This window comes from Centroberyx gerrardi, chromosome 19 (assembly GCF_048128805.1).
Source record: "Centroberyx gerrardi isolate f3 chromosome 19, fCenGer3.hap1.cur.20231027, whole genome shotgun sequence".
NCBI classification, from domain to species: Eukaryota; Metazoa; Chordata; class Actinopteri; order Beryciformes; family Berycidae; genus Centroberyx; species Centroberyx gerrardi.
Window position 1 is genome coordinate 8971447 of NC_136015.1, and position 15037 is coordinate 8986483.

General features: G+C 44.4%; 1 protein-coding gene across 3 annotated transcripts in view; it reads right to left on the reverse strand.

Moving 5' to 3' along the window:
- col16a1 (collagen, type XVI, alpha 1) overlaps window positions 1–15037 on the reverse strand; it is a 66000-nt gene that overhangs the window by 4093 nt on the left and 46870 nt on the right. For 2 of the 3 annotated variants that reach the window (XM_071919794.2, XM_071919793.2), the window contains 27 exons: window positions 14520–14576; window positions 14038–14085; window positions 13780–13851; window positions 12686–12739; window positions 8420–8476; window positions 8144–8263; window positions 7654–7695; window positions 7483–7557; window positions 7340–7384; window positions 6519–6563; window positions 5341–5394; window positions 5196–5249; window positions 4986–5039; window positions 4841–4885; window positions 4657–4710; window positions 4503–4538; window positions 4349–4411; window positions 4124–4195; window positions 3957–4010; window positions 3757–3801; window positions 2364–2408; window positions 1846–1899; window positions 1634–1687; window positions 1475–1525; window positions 900–989; window positions 704–739; window positions 556–600 (listed from right to left, as the gene is read on the reverse strand). In XM_071919794.2, the coding sequence (XP_071775895.1) occupies window positions 556–600; window positions 704–739; window positions 900–989; window positions 1475–1525; window positions 1634–1687; window positions 1846–1899; window positions 2364–2408; window positions 3757–3801; window positions 3957–4010; window positions 4124–4195; window positions 4349–4411; window positions 4503–4538; window positions 4657–4710; window positions 4841–4885; window positions 4986–5039; window positions 5196–5249; window positions 5341–5394; window positions 6519–6563; window positions 7340–7384; window positions 7483–7557; window positions 7654–7695; window positions 8144–8263; window positions 8420–8476; window positions 12686–12739; window positions 13780–13851; window positions 14038–14085; window positions 14520–14576 (1521 nt within the window). The remainder of the gene's footprint in view (window positions 1–555; window positions 601–703; window positions 740–899; window positions 990–1474; window positions 1526–1633; window positions 1688–1845; window positions 1900–2363; window positions 2409–3756; window positions 3802–3956; window positions 4011–4123; window positions 4196–4348; window positions 4412–4502; window positions 4539–4656; window positions 4711–4840; window positions 4886–4985; window positions 5040–5195; window positions 5250–5340; window positions 5395–6518; window positions 6564–7339; window positions 7385–7482; window positions 7558–7653; window positions 7696–8143; window positions 8264–8419; window positions 8477–12685; window positions 12740–13779; window positions 13852–14037; window positions 14086–14519; window positions 14577–15037) is intronic. The other variant, XM_071919795.2, reaches the window with a different exon arrangement.

Sequence of the window (15037 nt, forward strand, 5' to 3'; positions counted from 1 at the left end):
GGGGAGTCCGTTCTTGTCTCTCTCCTCTGTTCTCCTCTTCTATGTAGCTAAAACCCTGACAATGCCGTGCTGTCAGTGTGACAAATAGCCTCATCTAGCATCTCTCCTCATGCTTAATAGCATTATCCCAGAGCCGGAGAATAACTCTATCACTGTATCCACCTACTGTAAGCTTGTGTGTCTGACGAGAGATGCTACAGGCTGTGGCTACAGTGGGCTAGCGAGAGGCTGGCAGGCTGGCAGGCAGTTTGGCGCGGGGGTGATGTGAGGTGAGGAGGAAGGAGGGGGCCAGCGGGAGGGTCGGAGGGCTAGTGAACTGATGACTGTGTTAAGTGAGTGCGCTGAGTGGGCAGAAATGGAGAGAGCGAGCGTGTTCAGCACCGCGGTGCGCCGGGCCCAGGAGCTCCCTGAGCTGAAACAGAGTGGAAAAGGTTGCGTCTCACCGCGCTAAGACGGTCTGTTGGGGTAACAGATGGCTGAGGCGTGACGCTCTGCCTGACGACACACACACAAACACACACACACATATCCACACCACACTGGGACTTCTCTTACCTTTTGACCTGCCTGCCCATTGTCACCTGGTAGGCCTGCCGTTCCCTGTCAAAACAAAGCGAAAGACTCATCAAAGGAAATAAATAAATGCATCACTAACTCCATTGCGCTTTAATGGGGACAAGCGGCACGCCCAGACATTACTCACATCTTTACCAGCGGCGCCGTCACTGCCTGGCTCTCCCTAAAAGGCACAAGGAAGAGTTGGAGGAACAGGCTGAGAGAGAGAGAGATACTGTATTGGCTGGCATGCAGTGTGGAGGATAGTTAATTAAATTCACTTTCTTTGGGTGTCAAATTTAGAAACAGACACAAGTGCATTGTGGGATGTACTGGGTACTGACCATGGGGCCTGGGTGCCCGGGTGGTCCCGGGGGTCCTCCCATCCCTGAGAGACCCCTCTCTCCTGCCTGGCCCTTATCTCCCTTTATACCCTAGAAGGAGAGAGAAGATGGAGTATTCAGATTCCCTACTATTGTTTCCTCTTTTGGCAGCAGAGCAGCATAGCCATTGTGTCTTGCTCCACAAACAATGTATAGCTTACAAGGCATATTTCCATGACCGGACACTTTCTCCTATCTGTACAATGTGAATAGCTAGCGATGCACACTTGCACATCCATTTCAACCCGTAAATCTGTAAAGCCAGATGCCAGATATCCTTATCTCTGTTCATTCATTTGCTGTATTATTTTCAATGTGTTTGGTTGTTGTAATCATTTGCTGTAATTATTTGAGGTTTTTTTTTTCATCTTCAGTGCTCACTATTTATCGTATTCTTATCTATATCACATTTTCTGCTGCTCCAACAACCCAATTTCCCCACGGGGAGCATTAACGATTCGGCTAATCTAATCTAATCATCTAATCCATGTTCATTTAAAATATGATCGCGACACGTTTCAGAACATCTCTCTCACCATTCCTGCTGGGCCAGGAGGTCCTGGGGGTCCGGCTGGCCCTGTTGGACCCTGTTGGGGGAAAACACACAGCGGTTACTACTGCCTAACATACAAACGCATCACAATATCGACAGAGCAGAGACGGAAAGAGCTAGGGTCAAAAGGCTGTGAACTCACAATGTGGCCGGATGGTCCGGGTCGTCCCAGAGCTCCTGGGGTGCCGGGGTCGCCCTGGAAAGGTCACAGAGTAAATCAACCTTAGAGATCCCCGGGGTTACACTGACTGTGATATATAAAGCATAGGGCTTCATCTGCAGAGATTACAGATGTGTGGTCTACTGTCCATCCAAATTCACCTGGCGTAACGATAGAAAACAAGATGTACTCACCTCCGGTCCTGTTCTGCCTGCCGGTCCAGGTGGACCCGAAGGTCCAGCTTCACCCTGTGTGGATGAGACAATAAAGATTAAAGATCTCCATGACAGTATCTTTCATGGTGACCTCATGCTGCACTAGTAGGCGTAAATATACATTTCTAACCAATAACACCATCAGATTTTTGAACAATCCCGCCCCTCCGCACCCCTCCCATCAAATATTGCCTTTCTCTCCCTGACTCATATTCCATTGGTTTAGACTTTTGAATGATCCCTCACTGCATTATGTCCCGCCCCAACATCCTGTTTCAAAAGGAAATGCATCAAATCAAGGAAATAAAGATGCTATTTCATGGGTTCTTTATGATAAAAGAAGTGAGAATTCACCTTTTTTACAAGCAGTTTTCATATGTATGAATTCAATGAGACATCCTGGCCTAGCAGACAAGCAGACTGACTGATACTGTACGTAGACAAACAGACAGACAGACATGGCGGTGATGGTAAAGCATCAAGAGTTGCTGGCTAACCTTCTGTCCAGGGAAGCCAACATGGCCAGTCTTCCCTTTGAATCCCTGAGGAGAGACATCAAAGAGAATGAGATTGGTACTGTATCAAAATTCACAAAGTACAGACTGCCAAAGAACAGGCACGCATGTCTTTGAAATCTCAAACACCTGCTCTTGGGGAGACCACACACTGAGATACACAGGGAGAGAGAGAGAGAGAGAGAGAGAGAGAGAGAGAGAGAGAGAGAGAGAGAGAGAGTGGGGGGGGGGAGAAAAAGAGAGGGAGGGAGAGAGAGACAGATCAATTCCTTTCTTCCTTGAAGCAGACTACAGTGTGTGAATATCACTACCTCTGCTCCATGTCGGTGTATGAGGCAGACAGGATGGAGATCTTAGAAAAAGATAGGAGGCTAGGAAGCGAGTTAGAGCAACAAAGAAGAGTTTCAGACGGGGTCAGGTCAGCAGCCGCATTCTACACAGCTGACAAGACTCAGCGATGATTGCGCATACTAATGCAGCGAGGTAATAAGCTATAACATGGGCGAGGTGAGCGGAATAATATGAGTCACAAGTAATGCCAACTTGCATACAATGCCGTTGATGAGACTCGAGCATTAGGATGATCATACTTGTCTTGACTTGACTGGAGACTTTCCTACACATTCGTCTGAGTGCAAAAAATCCAACATGCACGTCACACTCTCAAGAGCACAAACAATTTACCAATGTTCGCCGATGCTCTCCACAAACAGGCTTCGGGTAGGCTTCCAATGGAATAGATTGAGTAATGCAGGCTGATTTGAATACTAGTTTGCTGTTTGTGGAACTGAGTGCAAGTCTCATTTCTCAGGACAATGCAGTTAGAAGTATGCCAACCAAATTATATCCTTGAAAACAAACTGAGTGAAAGATAATGATGCATCAATGCTGTTAATGTTTGGAGGGGCAAAACATCACGGCAGCTTATTTAGCTTAATTTCTGAATGATTTCGCTGATTTGATGATTTTATTTTTTTTTTGTATGAAAGAGACTGAGATAGACAATGCATTAAACACTTATTTTGTTATTTGGTACTTTCCATAAACATACCGGATACCATCTGTGTAACTGAGCATACATGCTTTCTGACTAGATATGAGATTGACCTTACCGAAATAGCCAAGTTCAAATTGATAAATACAGCTGATTTGACAGGAAAAAAATGCACGTTGTGTTAGGATCAGATTTGGATAGCAAGACATGTTTGCTTAATAAATAAAGGGCAGATGTGTTGACATAATGATAGCTGATAGATTTCTGCCTAGTTCTTGTGCCTAGTTCTTGTTTTTCTCCAATGGTGCTGATAAATAAAAAAAAAAAACATTGGCTAGTAGGACTAAACTGGGTCATGTAGAGGTCAAAAGGCATACTCACTGGGATTCCCCTTGGTCCTGCTGGCCCTGGAATGCCTGGCTCTCCCTGATAGAGAGAAAAGACAGATCGAGAGAGAAAAGACAGACATACAGTCAACAGTCAACTGCCTGCCATTAACTGTACCACTACAATGTTTGTTTGGCCATTCTGTTTGGCCATGCGTGTGTACGCATGTGGTGCATGTGTGAGAAAATTCTTACCCGCAACCCTGGTTTCCCATCCTTGCCATCAATTCCCTCAATGCCTGGAGGCCCCTGTCATTGCAAACACAGACAGAAAGGTCTGATAAGGATCCTCATAATTGTATACAGTATTCACAAATTCTGGAAAGCGACAAACTCAAACAAATGATATAAGATGCACGTACCATCAGTCCTGGGGAGCCGGGAGAACCTGGTGGCCCGGTTGGTCCCTGAGGGCCCTGGGACCCATCATTCCCCTAAGAGAGAGAAAAAGTAGGGCATCAACACACACACTTATGCCCTTATGTGCTTCATACCAAATCATTTCCATGACTACAACAAATGATAATTTTAGATGCAAATCTAAAAGATAATCAGAAACAGCTCAAAGTGTGATTATTTGCTCTTGCCTTTTCAGCTTTGGGCCCTGGGGGCCCTTCTCTTCCAGCTTTGCCAGGGGGACCTGGTTGACCCTGAAAATAGACATAATAATACACAGAGCAAAGTTACTGCACCTTTTCCAAAAACAACAATCTACAACAGAGGAGCTGAGTGATTACACACCTGCAGTCCTGGGAAACCTGGCTGTCCTTGGAAACCCTTGAAAGAAACAAAGAAAGGAGACATTTATGGTGGCTGTGTGACTATCTTACTATCTCTAATATGATGGTAAAATAGTCAGTGTTTTCCTTTATGTGTATGTATGCCATGTTCTTACCTGTTCCCCTTTGGGTCCAGCAGGCCCTGCTGGTCCTATGTCTCCTTTAGCTCCCTGAAGACAAAGAATAGCTCATTTGTCAAGCAACAAAGTCATTGAACTTTGAATGGATAAATCTAGAAGTCAGGTTGTGGCAACATGTTCTGACACTGTCTAACAAAAATAACAATGATGAAACACTGACCGGTGTGCCAGCCTGTCCTTGGTACCCTGGGCTACCAGGGGGACCCTGCAGTACGGAAAGAAAGGTTAGCCAAGAATATACAATACAGTTGCAGTTGTTTTGTGCTCAGCATATTAGTCATGATGGTCCTGGTGCAGTGGCTTACTGATTCTCCCTTCAGACCGCTGCTTCCTGGGCTCCCACGCTCGCCCTTCAGTCCCTGACAAATACAAATGGGCAGTTAATCAATGTCAATTCAAATATCAATGTAACCATCTATCCATCCATCCATATAACCAACCATCCATCCATTACAGCTGTCAGATTGCTGTCAGTTCCATAGTTCCTTCATAATGAGGCAGTGAGAGTAACTTACAGGCAGCCCGGGCGATCCCATGGATCCTGGATACCCGGGGGTCCCCGGAGGTCCCTGAGGTAAAGAACATGCAATCAATCAAATAGGGAACCCAATTAGTATTCCACGTTATATTTCATAAGCAAACGGATTGGTTGATACTTACCTGTTCGCCCTTTGTTCCTGCGAGTCCAGGTGACCCTCGCTCGCCCTGCTGACCCTGAGGTTGAGTAGAAGAACGATTAGCAGAAGGAGAAGAGGAGAGGATGTAATGTGAATGTGTGGAATAAAGGCTCCCCTGGCACAAATGAACCCTCCTCTTCCTCTTAAACCGCACCAAGGACAAGGTAAGTCAATATCAAATGGGGGAAACTGCTAACTGGCCTTTCTAGTCTCCCATCGGGGCTGCCTGCGTTTGACTGTGTCCTCTGCTCTGCACCTCTATGGGGCTTCAGGCTGCTGATTTGGGTCCGTGACGAGGCTGATCACTGCCTGCTCAGTCCATCTCTCCCCAAACCCAAGTGCTGAATTCATAGATGGTTTTTTTTTTATATTTTCCAAAAGATATTGATCTTCAAATGTTGCTACGCTCCCCCCCTCCCCTCCTCCTCCCCTCCCTCACTCTGTTGTAGATTCAGGTGCTGTGGCTTAACAAAGCTGCAGACTTTCATTAAGAACTCATCTCTGCAAGACTCTGCTCTGTAATTGGGGGGGGGGGGGGATAACAAAGAAGAGTACGAGTAATAGATTGAGCAGCAGGGACAAACATGCCCTCGCTCTACCTCTCTCCCGCTCTCTCTCACACACTCACACACACAAACACAGACACACAGACATGCAAACACACACACGCACACAGCAGCGAGCTAACACCTGGTATTAAGCGCTGCTACGCTGCAAATGGATTCCATGCAGCGTTCGCACAGCTCATCCGTTTAGCATCTCTATTCTGCTAAAACAATACATTTGTATGAGGAGGAGGGGGGAGGGGGTGTGGGGGGTTCTGTCTGTACAGCAGTCCCACTCTCCATCACTTAGACAGGGGGAATAATTGAACAACTGGAGGAAGAGACAACGAAATCGTTTCCTCATCTGAAATAACTTTCATTAAAGGGCCACGAAGAGAGACAGGGAGATGGAGATGGCAGAGACGGCATAATCAACTCTGTGGGGAGCGGCTTGATTTAAAAAGCGAGATGATCCATATTTGAGAGGAAAAAAAAAAAAAAAAACAGAAAAAAGATTAGAGTGAGAAAGAATCAGATAAAGATATTAAAAGGGAGCAAGAGAGAGAGAGGAAAAAAAGTAGTATTAATATGAGAGAGAAAGGGTTGTGTGACTCACAGGTAAACCAGATGAGCCTTGAGGACCGGGGAAACCAGGAGGACCCTGTGAACAGAAACAGGCAATGAGAGGAACACCCCAAAACACCTGGGGCAAGACGAACTAAACAGCCAGAAATAATGTCCATTTAGACCTCCATCTGAAGCAGGTTTCATTTTTATCTCTGTCCTGCGAAGTGAATAGTGCATCGCCATTAACTAGCACAGCAGGAAAGCCGGTATGTGTTGTGAATCAGCATTTAAAAGGTTAGTGTGGGTGTAGTGCAGCGTTCTCCTGTCCGAGGTTCCGAGCTGGAACAAGTTCTCATTAAGAACACTAGGGGGCTCTGTGAACTCACGGAAAGTACAGCTCCATTCGAGTTGCTTGATCTCTGAAGCTTGAAAGACAAAAACCCAATGGTGCTGTCCTAAAATCTTGGAAAATATAACATCTTTTCACTCACAGAAGTAATGACTAACTATTGTAAGGCAGGGACTACAATGCACTTCATAGCCTTCAAACATTTTTTGATCAATGATTGATGTTTCAGAGCGATGAGTTGGGGAAAAAAGGATGTAATCAAAGTACTGGAAAAAAACTTCTTGGTTACTAACAGCCAGAACTCAGCATATGCATACTGGGTGCACATCCATGGATGCGTATGTTGGATTAAGCTTCCGCCATTGCAGCATCTTTGTCTCATCATAAACAGGAAACATGTGTCTCCAATTAAAACTTGTATGCACAGCTGACATAACCTGGTTTCTTTACCATGTATCACACTATATAGAGGAGCTACTCTACTAGCTGAAGCCTCATAATGAGGTTTGGTAAAGCCTCACCATGATTCCTGGTTGTCCTGCTTGACCTCTCTGGCCTTGTGTACCCTGCAATCAAGATAAAGAAAGGTATAGCATTTTAGATATGCACACACACACACACACTCAAAATAAATATATGGACACATGGACACACAGACGCTCACCGGCTCTCCCTTTATTCCTGGTGATCCTGTCACTCCTGGATGTCCTGGTGTTCCTGTGCAGGATCGGTCATTGCCCTGTCAGAGAAGGAAGAAATGTCAGTGTATGTGCATGTGTGTATGTGTGTGTGTGTGTGTGTGTGTCTACAGTATGTGACTGTGACTGCAACTGACCTGTGCTTGTGTCGCCTGCTCCTTCTCCAGTTTCTCCAAGCACTGCAGGTGGACAAGAGAACAAGTTACCGGAGTGACACCATCATGCTGATGCAATGCTGTGTCAGACTGATACCTGCTCACATTAAGCCAGAGGTTCTCAGTCCAGGTCCTCGGGGCCCAGAGCCCTGCTGGTTTTCATTCCAGCTATCAAATCAGGAACTGATTTACACCTGAGATGCCAGGCGAATGCAATTAACTAGCTGGTAGGATAGAAAACCAGCAGTACTCTGCACCCCAAGGACCAGAACTGAGAACCACTGCATTAAGCCACACCACCTCAAATACAATGCAAAATGAGGGAGTCTCATTTTGCATTTATCAAAGTAGTACAACAAACACAAAGACAGTACTACTACCAGCATTTACAGCATGATTCTCCAAATCTAGAGTCATGGTGAATGTGAAACTAAATGTTTCAACGGGAAACCCTCCTCCGTCCCAGTCTCACCCCCTCACAGCCTTCCACGGGGCTTACGCCAGGCTTGCCCTGGTCTCCTTTCTCTCCCTTGGCACCAGCCGTGCCTGGCACACCTGGCAAGCCCTGGGAGCAGCCATCAACACAGCTCTCCTGTGGCACAGAACACATACACACACACACACACACACACACACACATTCATCAAGAGTTGTCATGTTAAGGACTGAGCAAAGCAAGGCATGCACAGTACCTGAACACCATGAAACTCCATTCCCCATAATGCACTCCTTTCCTGATTTAACTTACATCATCATCCCCTCCAGTGGCGTCTTGAGGCAGCTGCTGGTGCTGCTCAATAGGGTTCTACAAAGGGGGCAGGGAAATGGAAATTCAATTAATAGTAGGCAGACATTAATGACGTTAAAGACAACTGAATAAGCCCAAGTGAACAAAGCCAACTCCTGGCTTGCACATTGCACAAACCAGAACTATGTTTCCCAATGTGCTTCTCAATTCAAGTACAGTATTGCATTGAATGTGTTTTCTCCAGGGAGATTTCATAATTTCGCAACCACATCATACCAGATCAGGAATTGACTACTTAAGGGCCTACTCTCCATCCCAATTTCAGTGTAATTCATTGTGTAACAGTCACTGACACTAACATGCAAGTTCTGTACATGTGAGTGACCTGACATGAACCAGAGCCAGAGCCAGACCTGGAGAGAGACAGTCTACCAATCGCTCTGGCTCAGACTGCAAACACTCCACTTGCCAGCACCAAGTTCTTAGCCACTCGGCTAATTGAAAGGAATCTCATTTAGTCAAGTGATGTTTTTGACCTTAGAGTTACTGTATTTTACTCCAACAGTAACAATGCTGGCACACTGGTCCTGGTGCAGCATGTTTGTATTTAGCTCAGTCCACGGCCACAGTGTTGTTGACCCACTGGATGTGACACCACCACCTTATCACTGAGCTCACACCCATTAATAGGCATTAACAACATGGTGCAAACTGCTGCTACCTATCCATGCAATAGATCAGATATTTTAATAACTTAATTTCCATAATGGCAACAAGTGCAGTAAAGTCACATAACTTCCCAAGATTAGCACTGGGAAATGGTTTGTGGTGTCAGGATTTGATTCCTAATCTAACCTCGACTGAATAATGGAAATGTTTCCTTCCCTTTGGCCCTCCATTCTTTGTAATCAAAGGTTACATTTACATGCATTCAACACCTTGATCTTAATGTGATTATGAGAATAATGCAAGTAACACATGGGCGATGTGAACATCTTAATATAGTTATGTTACGATAGTTATGTTGTCAATTGAGGTCATATCTGGCGTATTAATTAAAACATGTGGAGTGCTGTGATATTAGTCACATTATTGGAGGGTTGTTTGCATGTGTAAACAGTTAGCACCATACTCCAAGTAAGCCCGGTCATCTTAGTTTTCACAAGTTACAACACGCCCAATCCAACCTTGAGTTGTTTTTACAAATCTATTTTGTTTGCGTCCTCATGGTTCAGTCTCAGCACTGGGTAACTTGTGGGAAAGTTATATGGGGGCATCAGAAATGCAGTATCAAGAAAGTAATTACTATGCTAGTAAGTACTACTGCTATGACAGCAGGGAAATGCATGATGATGTTTGCCGCCTATATGGGAGGACGCAAATGGAAATGTATTCAACCAATGATTACAATATGCAATTGGATGAAAACAGGAATATTAACAGAACCTTCTTCTCTTCTGCCATGATTGCAAATAGAAGAGGAAATTATGTTTTTTATTTCATCTATTTCATCAAATTATTCTGTAATCACAGTAAGAACAATAATTAGATTTTTGTGCATGTAAACATAGACAATGACATACTGCAAATGGATAGGCAAATGGAAGACGCAATGCAAGTGCATTCGCCAAAACAAACTTGTCTATGAGAACAAAGGCTAAAGGGAAGAATTCATGCGGTATTCAGAAAAAGGTTAGGACTCCTTTTTGTGCACACCAGGAGGCTAAAATATGACTATGTGTCTTGAATGCCTAATCAGAGGAATATAGGGTAGGCATTCAAGACACATTCAACACACTTTCCCACAAGATTTAAAACATGTATAGCAGTAATCAAACACAACAATGAACAAACCTTTGTATTTTATGGCATATGACCATGGTATATCTAAGTGTTCACATAATTACCTTTGCAAATGTTCCCACAAACCCATAATATTAATAACCAATAATAACCCATATTATTCTATAACAATCCAACAAAGAAAACAATATGCAGTGGCAAATGCTTATTACTGCCTCATTGCACCACATACAACCCTCTGTTAAGGTCTGATTCCCACTTCTTGTCTACTCCTTATAAAAATTTAACTGAAATCTCCAAGACTATCAAATAACAGCTTTACTGTTTGATTGCAGTAGTAGTACACAAACTAGCTGGTGAAAGAGAATATTATTCTGTCTGAGTATTCTTTCAAATTAGATTTTTATTTGTCAAAAGCTAAAAGCTACAGCAGCTAAACCCAGCCCAAATTGACTGGGCTTGAATTGGGCTTTCATTAAAACACAGATTATATTAATTCCCTTTAGTTAGCTGGTGTATTACCACACTCTAACAATGTTGGTGTTATGCGACAGTGTCGGGGATTTCACTCATGGAAGTAAAAAAGGTTTTGCAGACAACTGGAGAGAAAGTGGAATGGATGGCCAAAACAAAGCATTGTAGCCTTTAGAAAACCTACAAAGGCAACAGTTGCCTACTCCCCAGACAGCTGCAAGACACTAAATTCATTTGATTCTGACTAGCTAGAGCATGACAAACGTACATTGGTTCAATAAAAGAATAGAAGGTAAACATTGTAGAGACACAAAACCACAGTTTCCTTTCGGGCTGAAGCCCATGCAACTGTAATTAAAGTTCTGTAGAGACCTCACTCCTGCAACACTGGAAAATTTTAAAGTTCAGAGAGTGGAATGTGGCAATAAGGAAGTAGAAAAGACACACATAACTGACTCCACTCACATACACACTCTGTACGTGCATACATTGCCCCCAACACACACACACACACACACATATACAAACACACACAATGGAGTCACATTGGCCATTTATAGTTGTAAGTTCTGAAACATTACCACGCCCCCAACGAGCCCACTCACATTTACACTAAAAGGGAGTCTGCCCCCCATCGAAGCAGTGAGACCCTTTACACTGAGAGAGTCTGTCAATAGCACCTGGCCTGGTTTCAAAGCCATTACAAACCCATTTGACATTGTTCAAACTGGGGCCATTAGCTAGAAAGGCTATTTTACGCAGCATGCTATTGGCTGTTATACAGGCTAGAACAAGGCTTTGTGCATTAGCAGACACTCTCACAGAGAAGGCTCTCTATAATTATATGTCAATGTGCAATATTCACTTCTGCTGCACTCCAGCTGAAACGATTAGCAATTTGCTAACTTTGTGATTTCTCTGAATTCACTTTCATCACTTTCTTATTTTCGAAATGACCAAAGTAGTTTTGTTGAGCGTTTGTAGAGCTAGGCTGCCATTTTGAATCCATTGACATATAACATGCAGATCCATGGAACAAAGGAGGTGTTGGTGGGTTTGTCTGCCAACGTTAGGTTCAGAGCAAGACAGGAGCACACGTGCATGTGTGTGTGTGTGTGTGTGTGTGTATGTGTGTATGGGAGGCAGAGGATGCCAAATTTTCCACTGCGGTCAAAGTCCTTATAGTGGGTAAGGGGAGTCAGTCTATTATAAGGGAGGAAGGTCTGGGGCGATTGCCAGCTGTGTGGAAAATAAGAACTCAGCCACAGAGAGAGAGAGAGAGGCTCTGATTGTAAACATACGCCCAGAGCAGCAAAGTAGGGGAAAGTTCTTTATGGTTCAGCCATAGTCTGAGTTGCTATGACCCAGACTCATATAACAACTCTTTCTCTCTTTCTCCCTCTATGTATGTGTGTGTGCATCTACATCTCAGTGTGTGTGGATTGTGGCTATGTTTGTAAGTACAGCATACTGTACTCATTTTCCCAACGGAGGTGTCGATCACAAAATGTCTCTCTCTGCAGAGAGTTTCTAGAAGATCACTCACATTTCCAAATTTCCAGAGTGCTCCACTGAGTGCCAGGACCTCCCTTTCCCCCACCAAACTTCTCCTTTAATTCCTGTATTGGCGAATCAAAAGGATGCGGCGCTCTTCTCTAGCTCAACCCCTTCTCGCATCGAGGTGAAGTTCCCCTTGAGCGCTGGCTAGGGATCAGCTTTGAAGTTCCCCGTTCCAAAATGAAGCCATCAGTGGGAGGGTTGGGGGGGAACCCAAAACTGACCCCACATCAGAATCCACGGGCAACTTCACCTTACTCCACCTCGTCTCTCCTCACTCTCCACTTCGAAGTTGCCCTTACGGTTACTGTAACTAGATCAGACAGCTCTGCCCCCAGGCACACTAAAGACCTTCTGGGGTTACAAGCAGACCTGATCTTGAATCAGCGGTTAAGAGCAACCTCTCCCCCTTTCCTCTCTCATTTTACTTACGATGTATCCGGGCAAACCCGGTCTCCCCGGTATCCCGTCGTTTCCAGGGATACCCTGAAAAAAGGAACTGAGGTTGAACTGGTTTGTTGCTAATTAAAGGCTAGCCACTCCCATCTCCACCAGTGGTCAAGGCAGAGTCAAAGGGTTAGGGACAAAACAAAGGCCGATCGAACCTGTTCCCCTCCTGTCATGTGTTATGGCACTTGTAGTTTTGTTAGTTTGGTTTTGGAAGCCTTTTATCACAAGCAGCTCTGACCCGGTGTGTTACCTAACAGGAGCAACACATGACCAGGCAACAGAACAACCAATGTGGAATTTCTGTTTGAGAGGTCAATGTCAATTCATCATTCATTTTGATGAGTCAATTCAAACAGAAAGACTTAATTGCTCCACAGAGACCTTAAACGAATGAATGAAAAATGAAATTTAGTAATCTGAATGAACCAATCCAATACTTGCATTACTACCTTGACTTCAGTGATTAATATGTTTTGCTAGTGAACCCTCGTCAAGGACATGACCTCCTTCCATTCACCGTCACCACTTGTGGTGTTATTTCTTTTTCTTACACCTTTGACTCTTGCAACACAGAGCACAGCAGCACGTTATTTGAAGGTCTGCTCAAATGAGAAAGAATAAAGACTGCTTCTTTGAATATGTATCTCATTAAAAATGTTGTTACTTTCATGCTTTACAAGTGGACCTTCAAATAATTATTCATGTCTTGAGTGACATTTCCCAAAGCTTGCTTCCCACATCAGTTAGTGCCTGAAGCACCACATGGGTTAGTGCATTTCTGTAGCTTTTGACTATCTCTTTCATTACCAAGCTATTGCACACATATATCACTGCATTGCCTACATACTTAATCATTATTTACTTCATTTACCCATCAAGTTGCAAAGCATGTTTACTGTGTGAATTCCATTCACAGCAATTCACATTTTGTGAGTGCTGAAAGCATTGCTCTATCTAAGTATCCCAGTTGCCCAAGCCGAAAGCCTACATCATGACTAGCATGTAGTTCAATTCAGGCAGATGGAGCAGCTACTGAATTGAACCCCCTTCACCACCCTACTGCCCCTCTGTCTTACCTGGGGTCCTTGGATTCCAATGACGCCCTGAGGCCCTGGGGGACCAGGGGGGCCTGGGGGTCCCGGGGGGCCCTAGAACATACAAAGACACAGCCATACATGTCCACATCATACACACATTCACACACACATAGACGCACACAAGCACACACAGAGAGTACTGTGATACATTGCAAATAAACTTTCCAAGGTAACGCTACCCAGAAACACGGCTTTTAAACAAGTTATCAGACATGACTGGTGGCTGACAGATCAGACCTGCGGCCCGGGCTGCCACATGTTTCCTCCGATAGTTCCTGGAGCTCCCTGGAAGGCAAGAGTAGTCAAAATCAGAGCAGCACCGGTGCTTGCACAAACAGCATATACACAAAGCACACAGTGTGAAGTAAGGATAATACGACAAACCCCAAAGCACAGAGAGCTGGGGAGACGGGGAGGGGGAGATGACTGAGCATGTATGCGCGTTTTTTTCCCTTTGTGTCCCCCGTAGAGAAATAACAAACCCTCTCTGGGTGTGTGTGTGTGTGCGCGTGCGAGTGTGTGTGTGTGTGTGTGTGTGCGTGCACTCATAACTACAGCCAACTTCAAATTCGTGTTTTTTCTGACCCCTGTTGTGAAATAACGATTCTGAAGATGAACTCAAAACAAGACCAGAGGGACTATATCTGTCTATACTGTATATGTTCATTTCTGTGAGTGTGTGTGTGTGTGTGTGTGTGTGTGCGCGCGCGCGTACTCACAGGTCCGCCTGTGCCCATGTACGGCTGCGTTATGCAGTTGCACTCTCCAGGTTCGCCCTAAAATATACATCAAAAAATGAAGCAGAGAAGTTAAAGTGAAACTCTTTGCACAATTTTTACGCACATGTTGCAAAACCGAGTCCTCATCCAACATTAAACCTACTCTAATCACTGCGAGAAAGCAGACATCACAGGAACCCTTTGAGCTGTCAGGACTCTTTTGTTCGGCTCTTCTTTAGACTGAAATAATCTTATTCATCACAAAGACACTAATGGCAGCAGGAGATAAAATGCTCCACCATTTCTTCTTTTTTTTTTTGGTAACACTTCATGAACTTCGAGTATTGTACTTCATAAAATTCTCCCAAATACATAATGTGCTTAGAAGGCTGTAACACAATGACTGTACAGTACAACGTTCACTACATTAAACTAACACAGTACCATTTTGCACCCACAATACTTGCTCCATAATGTTGTGAACTGAGAATAAGCCTGAGTGTAGGTAGAGTGTAACT